The 24,286-nt window shown below is 53.8% G+C and overlaps 1 protein-coding gene across 1 annotated transcript in view; it reads left to right on the top strand.

Annotated features, from left to right (window-relative positions):
* LOC144951473 (integrin alpha-9-like) overlaps positions 1 to 24,286 on the top strand; it is a 40,349-nt gene that overhangs the window by 4,213 nt on the left and 11,850 nt on the right. Inside the window, exons 3-15 of the mRNA XM_078881774.1 lie at positions 2,175 to 2,281; positions 9,163 to 9,289; positions 10,594 to 10,661; positions 11,200 to 11,326; positions 11,593 to 11,678; positions 12,330 to 12,392; positions 15,609 to 15,746; positions 18,316 to 18,424; positions 18,824 to 18,918; positions 19,379 to 19,469; positions 22,609 to 22,654; positions 22,943 to 23,097; positions 24,033 to 24,190. Of these exons, the coding sequence (XP_078737900.1) occupies positions 2,175 to 2,281; positions 9,163 to 9,289; positions 10,594 to 10,661; positions 11,200 to 11,326; positions 11,593 to 11,678; positions 12,330 to 12,392; positions 15,609 to 15,746; positions 18,316 to 18,424; positions 18,824 to 18,918; positions 19,379 to 19,469; positions 22,609 to 22,654; positions 22,943 to 23,097; positions 24,033 to 24,190 (1,370 nt within the window). The remainder of the gene's footprint in view (positions 1 to 2,174; positions 2,282 to 9,162; positions 9,290 to 10,593; positions 10,662 to 11,199; positions 11,327 to 11,592; positions 11,679 to 12,329; positions 12,393 to 15,608; positions 15,747 to 18,315; positions 18,425 to 18,823; positions 18,919 to 19,378; positions 19,470 to 22,608; positions 22,655 to 22,942; positions 23,098 to 24,032; positions 24,191 to 24,286) is intronic.

Here is a 24,286-nt window from a genome sequence, read left to right as displayed (position 1 = left end):
ACCCCATTGCCCTAACCCCATAGCCCTAACCCCATAGCCCTAACCCCATAGCCCTAACCCCATAGCCCTAAACCCATAGCCCTAGCCCCATAGCCCTAACCCCATAGCCCTAACCCCATAGCCCTAGCCCCATAGCCCTAACCCCATAGCCCTAGCCCCATAGCCCTAACCCCATAGCCCTAACCCCATAGCCCGACCCCATAGCCCTAACCCCATAGCCCTAACCCCATAGCCATAACCCCATTGCCCTAACCCCATAGCCCTAACCCCATTGCCCTAAACCCATAGCCCTAGCTCTAACCATAGCCCTAGCCCTAACCCTATAGACCTAACCCCATAGGCTTCGCTCTAACCATAGCCACATAACCCAAACCCCCTTGCCTTCAGTCTAACCCTATAGCTCTCGCCCTAACCCTATATCCATAGCCCTAACCCCATAGCTCGAGCACTAACCCCATAGCCTTGACCATAACCCTAACTCAATAGCCTTAACCTCATAGTCATAACCCCATAGCGCTAGCCATAGCCCCATAACCCCAACCCTACAGCCTTAACCCCATAAATCTAGCCCTAAACCCATATCCCCAACCCCTAACCCCATAGCCCTAAGTTTGAGTCTTTAATCCTGATCCTAACCACATAGCCCTAACCCCACAACCCTAACACCATAGCCAGAACCCCATAACCCTAACACCATAGCCCTAACCCCATAACCCTAACCACATAACCCTAAACCTATAGCCCTCAGCATAACCCCATAACTCTAATCTTAACCCTATAAGAGCTCTAACCCTCACCCTAGCTGCAAATTGAGATAGGCAGCGTGATGAGTTACAGACGCAGATACTCACGCAAAGAGATGCTCACGGAGAGAGAGAGACATGGGGGCGGGGTGAGATCACAGAGATAGATGGAGGGAGATTACACAGATAGAGACGGGGGTGGGGTGGGGGGGGACAGAGTGATGTGTGGCGATAGCAGGCGGTGCCACACCCTAAACAAGCCCTTCCACAGACCTCCCCGGGGAGGGTTAGAATCCCGGCGAAGGGGCAGAAGGAATGTCTCGATGCTTGGAGAGATTGTGGGAGCCGGCCGTTGTGAGCCAGCCACTCGGAGGTGGGGGTTGGCGGACCACGCACAGATGGACCACCGGACAGCCAATTCCAGGGCAATTAGGCGTTGACCTTCGGGACGAGTAGGAGAGAAAGGGGGCAGTACAGCAAGTAGGCGGATGAATTAAGCGCAGAGCGGCGTTCTGTTGTAGGTCGGAATCGTTTTCCATTCCTCCCACGCGATATTTTCAGTGTGCGAAGCTGAAAAAAAACAATCCGCTGATGGATGTTGGTCAGTGTGCGGGTTTGTTGATGGCGAGTGGGTGGGAGGCCGGGGGGGGCGGATAGACGTGTGAGCATTGAAGTAGAGTCACACATTGGCGTTTTGCTGCACGCACTGCACATATCCTGTTCACATCCCAGTGGTGGCAGTTCCACATTGCTATGGCGGGGGAGCAGGGGGGTGGATGGACATGTGGTTTATGATCGTGGCTATGATAACACATGAGACTCATAACGAGACGGCGACGAACAGAGATCGAGAGGGCAGAGGGTATCCATCCCCAGGGGCCTTAGTATATATAAAAGGGAAATTTGTGAATGTGTGTGTCTGTTCTAAATGTTTAGCGTACTTCCCAACATGCAACAAAAACTTGAAATTTTGCATGTGGGTAGCTTCCAGACTGTACACAATGACAAAAGTCTAAAAATAGACTTTTGTGTTTTGGAGGGGAGGGGGGCGCAATAATGGATATATTTTGCACGGAAAGTGAGCGGTGACGTCACATCTGTGATGTCACCCGCATGCGGCAGCGTCACGCGGTGTGCCTGCTGACGTCACGCACCCCCCCCCACCCTCCGCGTAGGCCGTGTGTTAATCCAAAACAAGAATCCAAGTCCCGGGCGAAGCCGGGTAGTGAAGCTAGTGTGTTATATGTTGAACTTCTTTCGCACCGTACGTAACCAACCGTGCTAATTGGATGTGCGGTGTTTGTGTGTTGAACTTCGTTCGCACCGTACGTAGCCAAGCATATTAATCGGAGGTCCCTTGGCACCTGCTTTTTCTCTGACACGGACATTAATGCGCCCACGTGTTTGGAATGTTTTTTTTTCTTCTTCCAGTGACTCAGCAAAACCAGACGTGTGGGAAATATTGCCGAGCGGACCTGGAGGACCAGTGGCTCGGCGTGAGCCTCAAGCGACAGCCGGGCAGCGATGGGAAAATCCTGGTAATGAAACAAAATCTATCACTTTCTCACCGACCCACCGTCTCAGACACTCACCCACCCACCCTCTGATCCACCAACTCACCAACCAACTCACCCGCCAACTCACCTACCCACTGATCCACCACCTCAGCCACTGTCTCATCCAACATACCAACACATCCACCCACAACAACAACAAGACAAAGATCCCCCGTGTAGCCTTAACAGACTTTTGGAGCAAGAGCTGTTAGCGAGCACCTATGAAGACTAGCCCGGCACACGAGGGGGTGGGTGGCCAGCACCACGCATGGCCGCCTTTTTCTCCCGAGTGGCGATGTTTACACACCGCACCGGGCACTTATTTTAGGTTGAGTAGACCTAGGGGAGACGCAGGACCGGTTCAAATAACACTGGTCAAAAAAAAAAAAGATTTTTTCTGGCCTGGACTTTTACAGCTGTTTTAGACTAATTTCAGGGTGCTGATTCCAAATCTGATCTCAGATTTGCTCTATCACATCTCATTTTATGCTATCGGCATACCCCATTTTCATTGATTTTACCCGAAATTAACTCTGTCGCTTATGATTGCAAGTTGTTGCGAGTCAGTGACTGCTTTAGTGATAAAATATGGTGCTGTATTTTTAGGATAGTGTGTTTATAATATCATTTTATGTAGATATCCACATTTATTTAATATTTTTCTTCTGCAGTTTTTATTGAAAATGCAATATTTGATATCTCAAAAACCTGATGTGATAGACAAAAACTGATGCCAGATTTGGAATCAGCACCCCAAAATTACCTCAAAACCGTTGGAATACCTTATGCCAGAAAAAGTGTGTTGACCAGTGTAATCATCACTGCTGTTTGCAGTGAATGGGAATCAAATTCGGGTCGCCGGGTTCTCGGAGATGTTAACTACCTCGCCTCGTATACAGGAGGTCGTGGGTTCGATCCCGACCCTGACGATGCCTGCTGCTGTATATTTGGAGTTTGCAGTGTCTCTCTCTCATCATCATCACGGTGGCTAGGAGATGTTAATTCCCTCACCTGGTATACAGGAGGTCGTGGGTTCGATCCCGACCCTGACGCCTGCTGCTGTAGTTTTTGAGTTTGCAGTGTCTCTCTCTCATCATAATCACGTGCCTAGAAGATGTTAACTACCTCACCTGGTCTACAGGAGGTCGTGGGTTCGATCCCGACCCTGACGCCTGCTGCTGTATTTTTGGAGTTTGCATCTCTTTCTCTCTGTCCCCGTGGTCGCGTGGATTTTTCTCCGGGTCCTCCGGTTTTCCCCCTCCACATTTAGAATCGACGTCCCGCGTTTGGAGTGCTGGGCTGCCGCTATAAATGTCCACTTCGTTCAGCTGCTACCATTTGTGTGGACAGGTCGCTTCTGAAAATGTTAACTTATATAGCTCAGTGGGCCTTATCATGGTCAAATAAAATGAGTAGTTCATAATCAACGATTTTTGGGTTTAGATCGCGTTATTTATAAATGTGTCGTAACCCTCCACCACCCGACACGGCCAATCAGTAAAAAAAGTGTCACGTTGACAATAGACAAATAGTTCACTGCTTTAGCCCACCGGTGTGTTGAAGCGTGAAACCACAACATTTACAATTTGAGTACGACGTTTCGCTGGTAATTGCATCCAGCATCATCGGGCAATTCGCCAGAATGGTGAGGCTCTGCTGTGTCTCCCGTTCTTATATAGAGCAGCAGCAGGGTGACGTCATCATTAACTCATTAACTCATCAGGTGCAAAGATTTGAGGGGGGGGGTTATTGTAATTATATACTTGATTAGTAATAAGGCTATTGTTACGATGCGAGTTGTAGATTAGTAATCATTTGGAATGTGTTCTATTGTGATTATGCTACATTAATAATCAGTTAGTGCTTGTTTCCCTTATAAGGAATTGTAATGCATCTTATTTAATAATACGCTTCCAGGCCGCACTAAGCCTGTAGCTGTCTGAGCGATTAAAGTTATTTCTGTTTCTCTCAATCTCAATGGATTCTCTAATTAGTCTTTGCCAGTAGTAACTAGTTTTACACAACACTTCAACGTTGTCAAAATCAATTGAGTGTCCCTGTTGGCAAGCATGTTCTGCCACTGCCGACAGTTGTGTTTGCGATAGTTTAATATTTCTCTGGTGTTCTTTTAGTCTTACACTAACGTTACGCCCTGTCTGTCCAATATAGCATCTGCCACATACACAATTAATCCGATATACACCTTCTGTTGATAATTTAGGTAATTCGTCTTTAGTGCACGTTACTAGTTGTTGAATTTTGTGTACTGTACCAAATCTTACTGTAATGTTTTGCTTTTGCAAAACACGGGCTAATTTGTCAGTTACTCCTGAGATAAATGGTATTTTTATTGTTTTAATAATCTGATCGCTTTCAGCAGTGTTGCTTTGCGATCGTGATTTGGCATTTAGTGCTCTGTTAACTTGAGCATTATTGTAGCCATTCTGTCTTAGTGCTTCTTTAACATGTTTAATCTCTCTCACTAGACTTTCATCATCTGACACTGTTTTAGCCCGATGTATGAGCGTCTTGATTAGAGAGGATTTCTGAGCTGGGTGATGATGCGATTTCGCATTCAGATAGGCATCAGTGTGCGTTTGCTTTCTGTAAACGCTGTGTGTTATTTTACCATTTAGGCCATGCCCAAGTAAAATATCCAGGAACGGGAGTGTGTTATTCACCTCCATTTCCATGGTGAACTGAATGGCCGGGTTTTGTGCATTGAGATGATTTAGAAAATCGTTAAGTGTATCTTTACCATGTGGCCAGACAACCAAAGTGTCATCCACATATCTAAACCAAAAGGATGGTTTTAATGTGCTCGAGGCAAGTGCTCTGGTTTCAAAGTTTTCCATGTACAAATTTGCTATAGCAGGAGATAAAGGAGAGCCCATTGCTGCTCCCTCCCTTTGTTTAAAGAATTCACCTCTCCATAAGAAGTAAGTGTTATTTAAACAATGTTCAGCGAGTTTCGGAATATCTTTTGGTAAATCTGTATTCTTTACCAGTGTATCAAGTAATTTAAGCGACTCGCTCACTGGAACCTTAGTGAATAGCGAAATCACATCAAAACTCACCAAAATATCATTAGGGTTAAGTTTAATATCTTTGATCATATTCACAAGATGTTCTGAATTTCTTATGAATGATGATGTCCTACCGATGTAGGGCTGTATTTGTTTAGTTACATATTTTGCTAATTTATATGTGGCAGAGCCAATTGTACTGACTATGGGTCGTAAAGGGATGCCGATTTTATGGATCTTTGGTAGCCCATACAGTCTAGGTGGTTTTGAAGCCCTTGGCTTAATTAGGAGTTGCTCATTTTTTGGGATTAATGAATTTGCAATGATTGCAGTAGTCTTACGTTCCAGAGTATTAGTTGGATCTCGTTTAATTTTAATGTAGGTACTTTCCTCTAATAAATCTTTAATTTTATTATCATAATCGGCTCGTGACATCACTACAGTAGTGCGGCCCTTATCAGCTGCTAGGATTTGAATATCTTTATTTAGACGAAGCTCTCTTAAGGCTTTTGCCTCGTTCGAGCTAATATTTACTTTCGGTATTTTACTATTCTCAATTATTTTGGCAACCTCGTGTCTAGTCATCTCTGCCTCATTATGTGGAAGGAGTCTTACTGCTGATTCTACCTCAGCAATTATCTCATCCACTGGAATTGTGCGTGGGGTAACGGCAAAGTTAAGGCCTTTAGAAAGGACAAAAATCATGTCAGTGGTTAAATTAGTGTTAGTCAAGTTCATTACGGTTTTGTTTTTAAATTGTTCGTTTTTAATAGTTTAACCACTGACATGATTTCTGTCCTTTCTAAAGGCCTTAACTTTGCCGTTACCCCACGCACAATTCCAGTGGATGAGATAATTGCTGAGGTAGAATCAGCAGTAAGACTCCTTCCACATAATGAGGCAGAGATGACTAGACACGAGGTTGCCAAAATAATTGAGAATAGTAAAATACCGAAAGTAAATATTAGCTCGAACGAGGCAAAAGCCTTAAGAGAGCTTCGTCTAAATAAAGATATTCAAATCCTAGCAGCTGATAAGGGCCGCACTACTGTAGTGATGTCACGAGCCGATTATGATAATAAAATTAAAGATTTATTAGAGGAAAGTACCTACATTAAAATTAAACGAGATCCAACTAATACTCTGGAACGTAAGACTACTGCAATCATTGCAAATTCATTAATCCCAAAAAATGAGCAACTCCTAATTAAGCCAAGGGCTTCAAAACCACCTAGACTGTATGGGCTACCAAAGATCCATAAAATCGGCATCCCTTTACGACCCATAGTCAGTACAATTGGCTCTGCCACATATAAATTAGCAAAATATGTAACTAAACAAATACAGCCCTACATCGGTAGGACATCATCATTCATAAGAAATTCAGAACATCTTGTGAATATGATCAAAGATATTAAACTTAACCCTAATGATATTTTGGTGAGTTTTGATGTGATTTCGCTATTCACTAAGGTTCCAGTGAGCGAGTCGCTTAAATTACTTGATACACTGGTAAAGAATACAGATTTACCAAAAGATATTCCGAAACTCGCTGAACATTGTTTAAATAACACTTACTTCTTATGGAGAGGTGAATTCTTTAAACAAAGGGAGGGAGCAGCAATGGGCTCTCCTTTATCTCCTGCTATAGCAAATTTGTACATGGAAAACTTTGAAACCAGAGCACTTGCCTCGAGCACATTAAAACCATCCTTTTGGTTTAGATATGTGGATGACACTTTGGTTGTCTGGCCACATGGTAAAGATACACTTAACGATTTTCTAAATCATCTCAATGCACAAAACCCGGCCATTCAGTTCACCATGGAAATGGAGGTGAATAACACACTCCCGTTCCTGGATATTTTACTTGGGCATGGCCTAAATGGTAAAATAACACACAGCGTTTACAGAAAGCAAACGCACACTGATGCCTATCTGAATGCGAAATCGCATCATCACCCAGCTCAGAAATCCTCTCTAATCAAGACGCTCATACATCGGGCTAAAACAGTGTCAGATGATGAAAGTCTAGTGAGAGAGATTAAACATGTTAAAGAAGCACTAAGACAGAATGGCTACAATAATGCTCAAGTTAACAGAGCACTAAATGCCAAATCACGATCGCAAAGCAACACTGCTGAAAGCGATCAGATTATTAAAACAATAAAAATACCATTTATCTCAGGAGTAACTGACAAATTAGCCCGTGTTTTGCAAAAGCAAAACATTACAGTAAGATTTGGTACAGTACACAAAATTCAACAACTAGTAACGTGCACTAAAGACGAATTACCTAAATTATCAACAGAAGGTGTATATCGGATTAATTGTGTATGTGGCAGATGCTATATTGGACAGACAGGGCGTAACGTTAGTGTAAGACTAAAAGAACACCAGAGAAATATTAAACTATCGCAAACACAACTGTCGGCAGTGGCAGAACATGCTTGCCAACAGGGACACTCAATTGATTTTGACAACGTTGAAGTGTTGTGTAAAACTAGTTACTACTGGCAAAGACTAATTAGAGAATCCATTGAGATTGAGAGAAACAGAAATAACTTTAATCGCTCAGACAGCTACAGGCTTAGTGCGGCCTGGAAGCGTATTATTAAATAAGATGCATTACAATTCCTTATAAGGGAAACAAGCACTAACTGATTATTAATGTAGCATAATCACAATAGAACACATTCCAAATGATTACTAATCTACAACTCGCATCGTAACAATAGCCTTATTACTAATCAAGTATATAATTACAATAACCCCCCCCCTCAAATCTTTGCACCTGATGAGTTAATGAGTTAATGATGACGTCACCCTGCTGCTGCTCTATATAAGAACGGGAGACACAGCAGAGCCTCACCATTCTGGCGAATTGCCCGATGATGCTGGATGCAATTACCAGCGAAACGTCGTACTCAAATTGTAAATGTTGTGGTTTCACGCTTCAACACACCGGTGGGCTAAAGCAGTGAACTATTTGTCTTTTGTCAACGTGACACTTTTTTTACTGATTGGCCGTGTCGGGTGGTGGAGGGTTACGACACATTTATAAATAACGCGATCTAAACCCAAAAATTGTTGATTATGAACAATATTGGTCGCGAAAGCCTACGTGTTAAACAAAATGAGTAGTTATATACATAATAAAGGGTTTTGGGTTAGATCGCGCAAGTATAAATGTGTCGTACCCTTCCACCACCCAACACAGCCAGGAAGGTTTGTCACGTAAACAACGCGCCAAACACATTCCTGCGGAGGGAGCTGGTAGGAACGTTGGGTTGCTCGGTCAATGGCCAGGGTCAACGGCGGCGTGGTGTATTCCGCAAATATGGCCGACTGAGGGCGGGCACGAGCCGGCGTGAGTAGGTTAAACGTTGAGTTTTATAAGGGCACCATGGGGTGACCAGCCCCTCCCCACCCAGCCCCACCCCTCCCACCCCCCACGCAGCCCCCCCACCCAGCCCCTCCCCACCCTCCCCACCCAGCCACTCCCCACCCTCTCCACCCAGCCCCTCCCCACCCTCCCCTCCCCACCCAGCCCCTCCCTCCCCACCCAGCCCCTCCCTACACGACGGACGGACGGACACAACAATCCCCTGTGGGCTGGTGTAACCAGGAGGTTCCTACCAGTATTAGTTTACTACTTCAGCCCACCGGTGTTTTGGAGAGTGAATCCACAACATTCACAATGAGAGTAGTCCGACGTTTCGCTGGCAATTACATCAACCAGCATCATCGGACGATTGGCCAGAACAATATTGATCGCGAAGGCGTGCGTGTTACACCCGTGGTTACACACCCCCCCCCCCCCATCTTGCACCCCAGGTGTGTGCCCACCGCTGGAAGAACGTGCACTACCGCAAGACGATCTACCCGTACGGGGTGTGCCTGCTCATCCCCGCCAGCCTGGCCGCCCGGCAGGGCACCAAGCAGCTCAGGCCGTGCCACAAGAGTGAGGAGGGGGGGGGGGGGCGGGGGGGGGGTGGGGGGGGACCACGCCCGCCCCCCCGGGTGGCGCAGGGAGAGGGAGGGGTGGGGGGCGACAGAGAAGGAGGGGAATGATTGGACGAGAGGATGGGTGGCGGTGGGGGGGGGAGGGTATTTGTTGAAATTAAATCAAACGAATCGCGACGTTTCGAGCGCAGCTCGAGCGATCCTCATCAGGTGGGACGAGCACGGCAAGAAGACGTGTTGAGGTAGGCGAGAGAGCTGCCGTGGCAAGAGGTTGTATTGGTAAGAGGGGGGGGGGCGACTTCACCGAAAGAACCAGAGAGTATGGATTCCTGCAGTCACGAAAGCTTCACATCAACATCGGGTATTTGTTATTCGACTGGGCGTCTGGCAAAAAGAGCTTTACAGCTCATCGGATTCCTCCGGCATAAATAAATATTGATGTCTGCTTACTCCTACACAGGGGGGCATTGGTGATGTGGTATCTGGTTCGTGATTTGTGTGGTGGGGTAGGTGGTGTGGTAGGTGGTGGGATGAGTGACGTGGTTTGTGGTTCGTGATTTGAGTGGTGGGGTAGGTGGTGTGGTAGGTGGTGGGATGAGTGATGTGGTATCTGGTTCGTGATTTGAGTGGTGGGGTAGGTGGTGTGGTAGGTGGTGGGATGAGTGATGTGGTTTGTGGTTCGTGATTTGAGTGGTGGGGTAGGTGGTGTGGTAGGTGGTGGGATGCGTGATGTGGTTTGTGGTTCGTGATTTGTGTGGTGGGGTAGGTGGTGTGGTAGGTGGTGGGATGAGTGATGTGGTTCGTGATATGTGTGGTGGGGTAGGTGGTGTGGTAGGTGGTGGGATGAGTGATGTGGTTCGTGATTTGAGTGGTGGGGTAGGTGGTGTGGTAGGTGGTGGGATGCGTGATGTGGTTCGTGATTTGAGTGGTGGGGTAGGTGGTGTGGTAGGTGGTGGGATGCGTGATGTGGTTCGTGATTTGTGTGGTGGGGTAGGTGGTGTGGTAGGTGGTGGGATGAGTGATGTGGTTTGTGGTTCGTGATTTGAGTGGTGGGGTAGGTGGTGTGGTAGGTGGTGGAATGCGTGATGTGGTTTGTGGTTCGTGATTTGAGTGGTGGATGGCGTGGTGCTGACCACCCACCCTCTCGTGTGCCGTGCCGGACTTCGTCGGTCGTAACTCGCTAACAGCACTTGTCCCAGCAGTCTGTTAAGGCTATCTGGGGGGCCTTTATATGTTTGTATCACTGCGTGCGTCTTTGTATCCCCCCTACCCATCTTGCCCCCCTCCCCCATCCGCCCACAGACAAACACCGCAACTATGGCGAGGAACACGGCTCGTGTCAGGCAGGGATGAGTGCCGCCATTACACAGGTGTGTGTCTGTGTGTGTGTCTGTGTGTCTGTGTGTGTGTGTCCCTGTGTCTGTGTGTGTCTGTGTCTGTGTGTGTCTGTGTGTCCGTGTGTCTGTGTGTGTCTGTGTGTCCGTGTGTCTGTGTGTCTGTGTGTGTCCGTGTGTCTGTGTGTGTCCGTGTGTCTGTGTGTGTGTGTGTGTGTCTGTGTTGTCCCCGTGTCTGTGTTGTCCCCGTGTCTGTGTGTCTGTGTTGTCCCCGTGTCTGTGTGTCTGTGTGTCTGTGTGTGTCCCTGTGTCTGTGTGTCCGTGTGTCTCCCCATGTATCTGTGCGACGTTAATGTCTCTGCGTCTCCATGTCCCCCTGCCTCTTGTCTCCACGTCCCCTCATCCGCGTCCTCCCGTCCCACCTGTCCCCCCCCCCCCCTTGTGTCCCCGCCCCCCCCCCCGCGTGTCCCCGCCCCCCCCCCCTTGTGTCCCCGCCCCCCCCCCCCTTGTGTCCCCGCCCCCCCCCCCGCGTGTCCCCGCCCCCCCCCCGCGTGTCCCCGCCCCCCCCCGCCAGGACGCGGTGGTGATGGGCGCCCCCGGCTCGTTCTACTGGACGGGCACGGTGGTGGTGTGGAACGCCACGGAAAACCGCCTCCACTACCACGCCGAGCCCTGGCACGTGGGGCCTGGCAGCTACCTGGGTCAGTGGGGGGGGGGGGGGGCAGCTGGGGTGACGTTGGTAACGAGGTGATGACCGTGATGACAAGGTGATGACGAGGTGATGACGAGGTGATGACGAGGTGATGACGAGGTGACGGTGATGACGAGGTGATGACGAGGTGATGACGAGGTGGTGATGGTGATGACGAGGTGATGACGAGGTGGTGATGGTGATGACGAGGTGATGACGAGGTGATGACGAGGTGGTGATGGTGATGACGAGGTGATGACGAGGTGTGTGCCGCAGGTTACTCCGTGGAGACGGGGAACTTTGTGACCCCGGGCAGCACGGAGATCGCGGGGGGAGCGCCGCAGCACTCGAGTGTGGGCAAGGTGAGGGGGGGGGCAAGGTGAGGGGGGGGGCAAGGTGAGGGGGGGGGGCAAGGTGAGGGGTGGGGCAAGGTGAGGGGGGGGGCAAGGTGAGGGTGGGGGGGGGGGGCAAGGTGAGGGGTGGGGCAAGGTGAGGCGGGGGGGGGCAAGGTGAGGCCGGGGGGGGGGCAAGGTGAAGCCGGGGGGGGGGGGGGGCGGGGGTCCAGGGGGGGAAGGGGGGAAGGGGGGCAGGGGGGCTCGCCATGTTGGGGTTCGGCAACCCGCGTGTCCCGAGGCCGCACGCGACTCGTCAGGAAACGGCTCCTCGTCCTACCCCCCCCTCCTCCTCCTACCTACCCCCCCCTTCCTCCTCCTACACCCCGGCCCCCTCTTCCTACCCCCGCCCCCCCTCACCCCGCCAATGTTTGTCTGTGTATATCGCGCCGGGCTCGGGTTCTGTGGCAACGTAAAGCCAAAACACAAAGCAGGAATGACCGCCACCGTCTCGCTATTCACCGCAGTGCACATTGCAGCTCTTATTGTTTATTTGGTTTCTGAAAGCCCCGGGTCCCCTCGAGACCCCCGTAGAGATCCACCGCTGTCTGTCTGTCTGTCGTGGTCTCTGGCCGGTGTCCGTGGGGTGAGCTCGTCTCTCTCTCTGTGTGTGTCTCCCAGGTGTTCCTGTTCAAGGTCGACAATGGCAAGTTGATTCCGTTCTTCGAGGCGTCGGGAAAGAAGGTTCGCAACCCTCGCGCATCGCTCACAACAATTAGAACGCCTCCTCCTCCTCGTGGTCTCCATTGTCATCGGCGTCATCATTGTCGTCAACCTGCTCCATCTCATCCACGAGCTCACGAGCGACGGTCAGAGACTCTCTCCTGTCTCTGACCGCGGCTCAATAACTCCAAGTAAACACGCGGTGGGTGCGTGGAGTGGGTTAGTGGGTGGGTGAGTTGGTGGGTGGAAGGGTGAGTTGGTGGGTGAGTTGGTGGATCAGTGGGTGGGTTGGTAGGTGATTGAGTGAGTGGGTGGGTAAGTGGGTGGGTTCATGCGTGGGTGGATGGATGGGTAGGTGAGTGGGTGGGTGCATGAGTGAGTGGATGTGCGGGTGGGTGGATGAGTAAGTGAGTGGGTGAGTGGATGGATTGGTGAGTGGGTGAGTGGGTGGATCGGTGAGTGAGTGGGTGGGTGCATGCGTGGGTGAGTTGGTGGGTGTGTGAGTGGGTGGGTAAGTGAGTGGATGGGTGGGTATGTGGATGGATGGATGGGTGAGTGGGTGAGTGAGTGAGTGGGTGGATGGATGCGTGAGTGAGTGGGTGTGTGAGTGGACGGGTGGGTGACTAAGTGAGTGAGTGGGTGAGTGAGTGAGTAGGTGTGTGAGTGGACGGGTGAGTTGTTATGACCCGAATTGTGGTGGTGGTGGCTGAGCACAGTGGCTCGGCAACCCGGGGAGACGGATGCCATTGTGAGTTCAACAGTCGAAGGAAGGAGGAGGTGGCGGTGGGGGATGAGGGGGGGAGAGGAAACAGCCAAAACGAAAAACACATCCTCCTGCTGCCCCCCCCCCTTGTCCACGCTTCCCCCGTGGATGGCTCAACGTCCTTGGACTTGCGTGGCGCACACAACGCTGTGTCCGGTACCGTGGGGGTGGTGGTGGTGGTGGTGGGGGTGAGGGTGGTGGTGGTGGCCGTGGTGGTGGTGGCCGTGGTGGTGGTGGTGGTGGCCGTGGTGGTGGTGGTGGCCATGGGGGTGGTGGTGGTGGCCGTGGTGGTGGTGGTGGCCGTGGTGGTGGTGGTGGCCATGGGGGTGGTGGTGGTGGCCGTGGTGGTGGTGGTGGCCATGGGAGTGGTGGTGGTGGCCGTGGTGGTGGTGGTGGCCATGGGGGTGGTGGTGGTGGCCGTGGTGGTGGTGGTGGCCATGGGGGTGGTGGTGGTGGCCGTGGTGGTGGTGGTGGCCATGGGGGTGGTGGTGGTGGCCGTGGTGGTGGTGGTGGCCATGGGGGTGGTGGTGGTGGCCGTGGTGGTGGTGGTGGCCATGGGGGTGGTGGTGGTGGCCGTGGTGGTGGCCATGGGGGTGGTGGTGGTGGCCGTGGTGGCGGTGGTGGTGGCCGTGGTGGTGGTGGCCATGGGGGTGGTGGTGGTGGCCGTGGTGGTGGCCATGGGGGTGGTGGTGGTGGCCGTGGTGGTGGTGGTGGCCATGGGGGTGGTGGTGGTGGCCGTGGTGGTGGCCATGGGGGTGGTGGTGGTGGCCGTGGTGGTGGTGGTGGCCATGGGGGTGGTGGTGGCCATGGGGGTGGTGGTGGTGGCCGTGGTGGTGGTGGTGGCCGTGGTGGTGGTGGTGGCCATGGGGGTGGTGGTGGTGGCCGTGGTGGTGGCCATGGGGGTGGTGGTGGTGGTGGCCGTGGTGGTGGTGGTGGCCATGGGGGTGGTGGTGGTGGCCGTGGTGGTGGTGGCCGTGGTGGTGGTGGTGGCCGTGGTGGTGGTGGTGGCCGTGGTGGTGGTGGCCGTGGTGGTGGTGGTGGCCGTGGTGGTGGTGGTGGCCATGGGGGTGGTGGTGGTGGCCGTGGTGGTGGTGGTGGTGGTGGTGGCCGTGGTGGTGGTGGTGGCCGTGGTGGTGGTGGTGGCCGTGGTGGTGGTGGCCGTGGGGGTGGTGGTGGTGGCCGTGGTGGTGGTGGTGGTGGTGGCCGTGGTGGTGGTGGTGGCCGTGGTGGTGGTGGTGGTGGCCGTGGTGGTGGTGGTGGTGGCCGTGGTGTTGGTGGTGGTGGCCGTGGTGGTGGTGGTGGTGCTCGTGTTGATGGGGTGGTGGTCGTGGTGACAGTCGTGCTGCTGGTGATGGTGAAGGCTTTACTGGCAATTGTTGTTAATGGTGGTGATATTGCTGCTGATGATGCTACTGCTGATGATGATGATGCTACCGCTGATGATGATACTACTGCTGATGATGATGCTGCTGATGATGATGCTACCGCTGATGATGATGTTACTGCTGATGATGATGCTACTGCTGATGATGATGCTACCGCTGATGATGATACTACTGCTGATGATGATGCTGCTGCTGATGATGTTACTGCTGATGATGATACTACTGCTGATGATGCTACTGCTGATGATGATACTACTGCTGATGATGATGTTACTGCTGATTATGATGCTACTGCTGATGATGATGCTACTGCTGCTGATGATACTACTGCTGATGATGATGCTACTGCTGCTGCTGATGATACTACTGCTGATGATGATACTACTGATGATGATGATGCTACTACTGATGATGATGCTACTGCTGATTATGATGCTACTGCTGCTGCTGATGATGATGCTACTGCTGATGATGATGCTACTGCTGATGATGATGCTACTGCTGCTGCTGATGATGATGCTACTGCTGATGATGATGCTACTGATGATGATGATGCTACTGCTGATGATGCTACTGCTGATGATGATGCTACTGCTGATGATGATGCTACTGCTGATGATACTACTGCTGATGATGATGCTACTGCTGATGATGATGCTACTGCTGATGATGATGCTACTGATGATGATGATGCTACTGCTGATGATACTACTGCTGATGATGATGCTACTGCTGATGATGATGCTACTGCTGCTGCTGATGATGATGCTACTGCTGATGATGATGCTACTGATGATGATGATGCTACTGCTGATGATGCTACTGCTGATGATGATGCTACTGCTGCTGCTGATGATGATGCTACTGATGATGATGATGCTACTGCTGATGCTACTGCTGATGATGATGCTACTGCTGCTGCTGATGATGATGCTACTGATGATGATGATGCTACTGCTGATGATGCTACTGCTGATGATGATGCTACTGCTGATGATGATGCTACTGCTGATGATGATGCTTCTGCTGCTGATGATGATGATGCTACTGCTGCTGCTGCTGATGATGATGCTGCAACTGCCGCTGCAGCTGGGCTCGTACTTTGGCGCGTCGCTCTGCGTGGGCGACGTGAACGGCGACTCCCTCTCGGACCTCCTGGTGGGGGCGCCCTTCCACAGCGACGTGCGCGACGAGGGCCGCGTCTTCCTCTTCCTCAGCCGCGGGGGGGTGCGCCGGAGCCCCCACAACTCACATCACACACCGCGGCTCGTACACCGTGTCTCCATATCCCCATGTTTCCGTGTCTCCGTGTCCACGTGTCTCCGTGTCTCCGTGTCTCCGTGTCCACGTGTCTCCGTGTCCACATGTCTCCGTGTCTCCATGTCCCTGTGTCTCCGTGTCTCCGTGTCCACGTGTCTCCGTGTCCACGTGTCTCCATGTCCCCGTGTCCCCGTGTCTCCGTGTCCACGTGTCTCCGTGTCCACGTGTCTCCGTGTCCACATGTCCCCGTGTCCCCGTGTCTCCGTGTCTCCGTGTCTCCGTGTCCACATGTCCCCGTGTCTCCATGTCCCTGTGTCTCCGTGTCTCCGTGTCTCTGTGTCTCTGTGTCTCTGTGTCTCTGTGTCCCCGTGTCCCCGTGTCTCCGTGTCTCCGTGTCTCCGTGTCTCCGTGTCCCTGTGTCTCCGTGTCTCCGTGTCTCCGTGTCTCCGTGTCCCCGTGTCTCCGTGTCCCCGTGTCCCCGTGTCTCCGTGTCCCCGTGTCCCCGTGTCTCTATATCCCCGTGTCTCCGTGTCTCCGTGTCTCTGTGTCCCCGTGTCCCCGTGTCTCCGTGTCCCCGTGTCTCTATATCCCCGTGTCTCCGTGTCTCCGTGTCTCTGTGTCCCCGTGTCCCCGTGTCTCCGTGTCCCCGTGTCCCCGTGTCTCTATATCCCCGTGTCTCCGTGTCTCCGTGTCTCTATATCCCCGTGTCTCCGTGTCTCCGTGTCCCCGTGTCTCCGTGTCCCCGTGTCTCCGTGTCCCCGTGTCCCCGTGTCTCTATATCCCCGTGTCTCCGTGTCCCCGTGTCCCCGTGTCTCCGTGTCCCCGTGTCTCCGTGTCCCCGTGTCCCCGTGTCCCCGTGTCCCCGTGTCTCCGTGTCCCCGTGTCCCCGTGTCTCCGTGTCTCCGTGTCCCCGTGTCCCCGTGTCTCCGTGTCCCCGTGTCTCCGTGTCCCCGTGTCTCCGTGTCCCCGTGTCCCCGTGTCCCCGTGTCTCCGTGTCCCCGTGTCTCCGTGTCCCCGTGTCTCCGTGTCCCCGTGTCCCCGTGTCTCCGTGTCCCCGTGTCCCCGTGTCTCCGTGTCCCCGTGTCCCCGTGTCCCCGTGTCTCCGTGTCTCCGTGTCCCCGTGTCCCCGTGTCCCCGTGTCCCCGTGTCCCCGTGTCCCCGTGTCCCCGTGTCCCCGTGTCCCCGTGTCCCCGTGTCTCCGTGTCCCCGTGTCTCCGTGTCCCCGTGTCCCCGTGTCTCCGTGTCCCCGTGTCTCCGTGTCCCCGTGTCCCCGTGTCTCCGTGTCCCCGTGTCCCCGTGTCTCCGTGTCCCCGTGTCTCCGTGTCCCCGTGTCTCCGTGTCCCCGTGTCCCCGTGTCCCCGTGTCTCCGTGTCCCCGTGTCCCCGTGTCCCCGTGTCCCCGTGTCTCCGTGTCTCCGTGTCCCCGTGTCTCCGTGTCCCCGTGTCCCCGTGTCCCCGTGTCTCCGTGTCCCCGTGTCTCCGTGTCTCCGTGTCCCCGTGTCCCCGTGTCTCCGTGTCCCCGTGTCCCCGTGTCTCCGTGTCTCCGTGTCCCCGTGTCCCCGTGTCCCCGTGTCTCCGTGTCTCCGTGTCCCCGTGTCTCCGTGTCCCCGTGTCTCCGTGTCTCCCTGTCCCCGTGTCCCCGTGTCTCCGTGTCCCCGTGTCTCCGTGTCTCCGTGTCCCCGTGTCTCCGTGTCCCCGTGTCTCCGTGTCCCCGTGTCTCCGTGTCCCCGTGTCTCCGTGTCTCCCTGTCCCCGTGTCTCCGTGTCCCCGTGTCCCCGTGTCTCCGTGTCTCCGTGTCCCCGTGTCTCTATATCCCCGTGTCCCCGTGTCTCCGTGTCCCCGTGTCCCCGTGTCTCCGTGTCCCCGTGTCTCCGTGTCACCGTGTCTCCATGTCCCCGTGTCTCCATGTCTCCGTGTCTCCGTGTCTCCGTGTCTCCGTGTCTCCGTGTCCCCGTGTCTCCATGTCCCCGTGTCTCCATGTCCCCGTGTCTCCGTGTCCCCGTGTCTCCGTGTCTCCGTGTCCCCGTGTCTCCGTGTCCCCGTGTCTCCATGTCTCCGTGTCCCCGTGTCTCCGTGTCCCCGTGTCTCCATGTCTCCGTGTCTCCGTGTCCCCGTGTCTCCGTGTCCCCGTGTCTCCATGTCTCCGTGTCTCCGTGTCCCCGTGTCCCCGTGTCTCCATGTCTCCGTGTCTCCGTGTCCCCGTGTCTCCATGTCTCCATGTCTCCGTGTCCCCGTGTCCCCGTGTCTCCATGTCTCCGTGTCCCCGTGTCCCCGTGTCTCCATGTCTCCATGTCTCCGTGTCCCCGTGTCTCCATGTCCCCGTGTCTCCATGTCTCTGTGTCTCCGTGTCCCCGTGTCTCCGTGTCTCCGTGTCCCCGTGTCTCCGTGTCCCCGTGTCTCCGTGTCTCCGTGTCCCCGTGTCTCCGTGTCCCCGTGTCTCCGTGTCTCCGTGTCCCCGTGTCTCCGTGTCCCCGTGTCTCCGTGTCCCCGTGTCTCCGTGTCCCCGTGTCTCCATGTCCCTGTGTCTCCGTGCGCAGGGTGCGATGCTGGAGATGCCCACGCCGCTGCAGGGAGACAACGCCTACAACGCTCGCTTCGGGGAGGCGATGGTGAACCTGGGGGACCTGGACCACGACCACTACCCCGGTACGACCCCCCCACCCACCCCACTCAACCCCCCCACCCAACCCCCCCCCACCCAAACTCCCCCCACAAATGTAACAGCGATCATAGGAACTGTGACCGAATTTTCACAATAGACGACATAAACAACATGTACTACCAAACCCTGCAGCCATAGCTGGCTGCATGAGACACTCCACAACATCAGGAGCATCAGTCGGAGCATCACATTTTTCAATGCACCTTTAAGATCGGCACACTAAATCAAAACACAGATCATACTTTGCAGCGATAATCCGGAGCGAAACATTTTATTTTAGGCCACTGAATAGCAATCGTCACTGCTGTTTTTAATAGTAGGAGTGTTGCGTTGTTGTAAAAGTGTTGTTGTTGTTGTGTTGCTGTTGTTGTTGTGGATGGTAGAGTTTGCGATCGGAGCGCCTTACGAGGATGAGAACGGCGGGGCGGTGTACGTGTACCATGGGAGCGCGCACGGCATCGCCGCCAAGTACTCACAGGTACAAAAGACAAAGATCCCCCGTGTAGCCTCAACGGACTGTAGGGGCAAGTGCTGTTAGCGATCAGCACCGATGATGAAGGCCGGCACTGTGCCACACGAGGGGGTGGGTGGTCAACACCACGCCCGGCCGCCTTTGTCTCCCCAGTGACAATGTTTACACACCGCACCAGTTACTCATTTGAGGCTGAGTCGACCTAGGGGAGGCCCAGGACCGGTTCAAATAATCGTCACCGGTGTTGGCCGTGAGCGGGAATCGAACCCGGGTCGCCGGGTTCGTAGCGCAGCGCGCTAACCACTACACTACCGCTCCCCACGCACACGCACGCACACACGCGTACGTACGCAATTACGCACCGCCACCACCACCACCACCACCTCCACCGCCACCACCACCACACGGCTCCATCTCCCGCCCTGTGCCCCGTCGTGTCTCTGGTTGTCCTGCATCGCCACAACAGAGGATCAGCGGTCGAGGCATCCACCCCTCCCTGCGGATGTTCGGCCAGTCGCTGGCAGGTGGACTCGACCTGGATGACAACGGCTTCGCAGGTGACGCTGTGTGCGGGTGCTCGTGCCTGTGTGTGCCTGTGTGTGCCTGTGTGTGTGTGTGTGCGGGTGCTGTGTGTGCCTGTGTGTGTGTGTGTGCGTGTGTGTCTGTACGTATGTGTGTGTGTGTGTGTGCGTGTCTGTGTGTGTGCCTGTGTGTGCGGGTGCTCGTGCCTGTGTGTGCCCCAGGTTACTATGGGCTCGCATTCCCATCAACCGAAGGCGAGGAGTGGTGGTTGTGGTTATTTATGCCCCCACCGAAGATGAACATCAATGGGGGGATGCAGGCAAGGCCGATGAGTCAGATGCCTTCTATGACCTCCTGTCACAGGTGCTGGCTAAAGTGGCCCCTCGGGATAGAGTCATCTTGTTGGGTGACTTCAATGCCCGAGTTGGTCATAATGCTGGCACCTGGTCTGGAGTGATTGGAAGACATGGGCCAGATCAGCTCAATAACAACAGTAGGAGGCTGCTATAATTATGTGCAGCCCATGGGCTTGTAATTACCAACACACTGTTCCGGTATCGGCACATCTACTCAACATCGTGGATGCACGCCGCATCCAAGCACGGACATCTGCTGGACTATATGGTAACGGAACAGCGGTTGCGGGCCCATGTCCTTGACACCAGGAACTACCGTGGAGCTGGTTTGCCCACTGAATATTGCCTTGTCATCTGTAAGATGGGCCTGCCATTCTTCCACTCTGGTGGTGGATGTACACGCAGGATCCCATTCAAACCCACAGTGGCCTGGTCTCAACTAGCTGGTAAAAGTTGCAAGCGAGAATTTCATCATCACTTTTAGCTGATTTGGGTACATGGTCCAGAAATCCCCAAATACCCTGGCAGATGGAGGAGGTGTTCCAGCTGGCTGAGAAAAAGCGACAGGCCCACTCCCACCGTGTACAGCATCCCACGTTGGAGAATGAGGAGGCTTACCGCACCTTTCACTCGGAGGCTTGGAGAGCCATGCGGCGCGGTAAGGATGGGTGGTGGTCGAGGTTTGCTGAGGAGATGAAGTCTGCCTCAGCAGCCCGCGATCACAAATCAATCTTTAACTCCATCAAAAAAGTAACTTGCAGTGCCACACCATCATGAGGAGAAAGAAAGGTGATCTGATCTCTGACCCCCAGGAACAGGTTTGCAGATTGGCTGAGCATTTATGTGAAGTCTTGGGGGCATGGAAACCTCTCAGCGTAGAAAACATCATGTGGCAAAGTGGAGATGACCCTGTTGAGGCTGCAGTGCCTCAAATATTGGAAGAAGTAGTCACCCCCTGGAGTGGCTGGCTGAAGTGACATCTGTTGAGGAAGTACAGAAGGCGATCTAGAGTCTGAAACCAGGAAAAGCACCGGGCAGAGATGACCTCCCAAAGCGAAATGCTGAGGGAGTGTGGCGTTGGTGCGCAGACTGCACTGTATGACATCATAACAACAGTCTGGACCACTGGACGGGTTCCATGGGATTGGAAGGATGCCCTGGTGGTCCCCCTCTCTAAAAAGGGGGACCGCACAGACTGTAACAACTGTAGGGGTTCTCACTCCTCAGTGTGCCGGGAAACGTTCTGGCAAGGATTATTCAACATCGCCTTGCTAGGCACACTGAGGAGAGGCTTGCGGAGCCCCAATATGGATTCATGCCAGGGTGGTCCTGCATAGATGCCATATTTTCTGTCCGTTTGCTACAGCAGAGGTGTGGGGAATTCCAACAACACCTACATCTTTGCTTTATTGACTTGGTCAAGGCCTATGATACCATCAGTAGGCCTGGGCTCTGGTTTGTTTTCATTGTACTTTCGGAGTCTCTGCTCACAATCATTCAGGCTCTTCAAGATGGTGGGCAGTCCCGGGTAAAACTGCATGGCCAGGAGTCGGAGCCATTCCCTGTTCACCTTGGGGTGCGACAGGAATGTCCTCTGGATCCCACATTATTTAACATCTTTTTCGACCACGTAGTTTGTGAAGCCCTCTATGGCTGTACTGGAGGAATCTCCATCTGGTACAGATACAATGGGAGGCTGATCGATGCCTGGGTGCGGTTAAGGGATGGCTTCCTATTGGTCAACCATGTTATGCATGCTGATGATCTGGACCTTACCATCAGCCCCACCAAAACTAAGCCCCTGCGTGGATATGTTGTGCCATCAAACACTCCATCCCCACAATCCCCTTTGGTGATGGGGCAGTTCTGGAGAGAGTGGAGAGAGTGGAGAGTTTTCCATACCTGGGCTGCGTGCTTATAACCAGCTCCGGTTTGACAATAGAAGTCTCACTCCGAATCAGGCAAGCAGCATTATCTTTTCATCGGTAGTGTAATGCTGCATTGAAGCTACCCGGTTTGTTGCTCCGGATGAACCTTTGGGTCTTCTCGGCCATGGTCATGCACTCCCTTCTCTATGCTTGCAAAAAGTGGACCCCCCTAATGAAACATCTTCGCTGATTAGAACATTTAGGCTGGCCTGCTTACGATCCATCTTGGGATAAATCAGGCTGGATTGTGTGAGGAGCTCACAAATTACTGAAAGATCTGGGCAAAGTCCCATCAGTGAGCTCCTCTGGCAGGCAAGGCTGCCCAGCCACCGCATGCCTAAATAGCTTTTGTTCGACCGGATAGAGATGGCTAAATGGGCGTTGTATGGGTTAGAGAGGAGATGGAGTGATGTGATACAAGAGGACATGGAGCTGAGTGGACTTGCCAATGACTGGTACCAGCGGTGTCAAGATCGGCCTCTGGGGAGGAGGCTCATGAATGACGCTACTGGGCAGTTGGAGGCAGTCGCCCTCCAACAACAACGGAGGTCAGAGGAGCGACGCTCACAACACTGAGTGGAGCGGTAGGTGTCTAAAACACAGCAAGTTGGCATAGTAGGGGTGGCACAGGTGGTGCATCAGCTAGTCATCTCAGTCAGTCAACCCATGGCACCTGGGTCTGTCCCGTGACCTCCTTCCAGCAGGCGTTCGACACTACACGTGGCCTTAAAGTGCACATGGCCTGGCACAAGCGCTGTGGTGACATCACCGCCACTTAGTGGCGAATGGTTGTTGTTGTTGATGATGATGAGCGTGTGCTGGCGATTTTCGTGGGTGGCTCTATTTTGACGCCGTCACAGCTGTTTCTAAAAATACCGTTGTCTCTGCAGACCTCACGGTCGGAGCCTATGGTTCAAATGCAGCCGTGCTGATCAGGTAAATAGCCTTGCCTTGACTCTCCCCATGACCTGGCACCTTGACCAGACCCAACACACATACAATATATTGACCCTGGACTGGCCTTGTATGACCCTGACAAAACCTGAACAACCTGTGATCGTGTCTCTCCCCACCGTGTCCACCCCCCCCATGTCCCCCGCCGTGTCCCCCCCGTGTCCACCTCGTGTCCACCTCGTGTCCACCTCGTGTCCACCTCGTGTCCACACCGTGTCCACCTCGTGTCCATCCCGTGTCCACCCCGTGTCCACCTCGTGTCTTCCCCAGGGCTCGTCCCGTGGTGGACGTCTCGGCCTCCGTGGTGCTGCCGCGAGGGATCAACGTGACGGGCCCGGGGTGCGGCAGTGGGGGCCGTGGGTCCCACTGCTTCCCGGCCTCCGTCTGCTTCTCCTACTCGGGGCCCGGCCTCGCTCACAGCCTCGGCAAGGGCCACCTCAGACGCAGCCCTCACCACGGCACTCACCACGACACTCACCACGACACTCACCACCACGACCCTCGTCACGACCCTCACAACGACAATCACCACGACACTCACCACGACACTCACCACAACCCTCACCACCACGACCCTCGTCACGACCCTCGTCACGACCCTCACCACGACACTCACCACGACACTCACCACGACACTCACCACAACCCTCACCACCACGACCCTCGTCACGACCCTCGTCACGACCCTCACCACGACAATCACCACGACGCTCACCACGACCCTCGCCACAATACTCACCACCACGACACTCACCACGACACTCACCACGATGCTCACCACGACCCTCGCCACGATACTCACCACACGACACTCACCACGATGCTCACCACGACACTCACCCACTCGTAATCTCACTCACCCACTCACCATCTCACTCACCCACTCACCATCTCACTCACCCACTCATCATCTCACTCACCCACTCACCACCTCACTCGCCCACTCACCATCTCACTCACCCACTCGTCATCTCACTCGCCCACTCACCATCTCACTCACCCACTCACCATCTCACTCACCCACTCATCATCTCACTCACCCACTCACCACCTCACTCGCCCACTCACCATCTCACTCACCCACTCGTCATCTCACTCGCCCACTCACCATCTCACTCACCCACTCACCATCTCACTCACCCTCTCACTCACCCACTCACCACCTCACTCACCTACTCGTCATCCCACTCACCATTTCACTCACCCACTCACCATCTCACTCACCCACTCACCATCTCACTCACCCACTCGTCATCCCACGCGTTCACTCCGGAGCGTGAAAGCAAGAGTCTATCGTGCCCTCTAGAGTTCCACAGTTGATGTTGTTGTTGTTGATGATGTTGTTGTTGTTGTTGTTTAGACATGCGGTACGAGCTGATCGCAGACTCGGTGAAGCAGCACTCGGGGCTCCCCGTGCGGCTCTCGCTGGAGAGCGCCGAGGGAGCGAGCTCCGTGCCAGGCTCGGTGCGCCTCGCCATCCACGAGCAGCGCTGCCTGCAGCACGTGGCCTACGTGAAGGCGAGTGACTCACCGAGCGAGCAGCTTCCTGCTGCTGCTGCTTGCCTCACCACCACAACAACAACAGCAACAACAACCGCCATTCGCCACTAAGTG

Source organism: Lampetra fluviatilis, chromosome 62, assembly GCF_964198595.1.
Source record: "Lampetra fluviatilis chromosome 62, kcLamFluv1.1, whole genome shotgun sequence".
In the NCBI taxonomy this organism is placed as follows: domain Eukaryota; kingdom Metazoa; phylum Chordata; class Hyperoartia; order Petromyzontiformes; family Petromyzontidae; genus Lampetra; species Lampetra fluviatilis.
The sequence above is the reverse complement of the archived record's forward strand: the minus strand, read 5'-3'. Positions and strand labels throughout refer to the sequence as shown.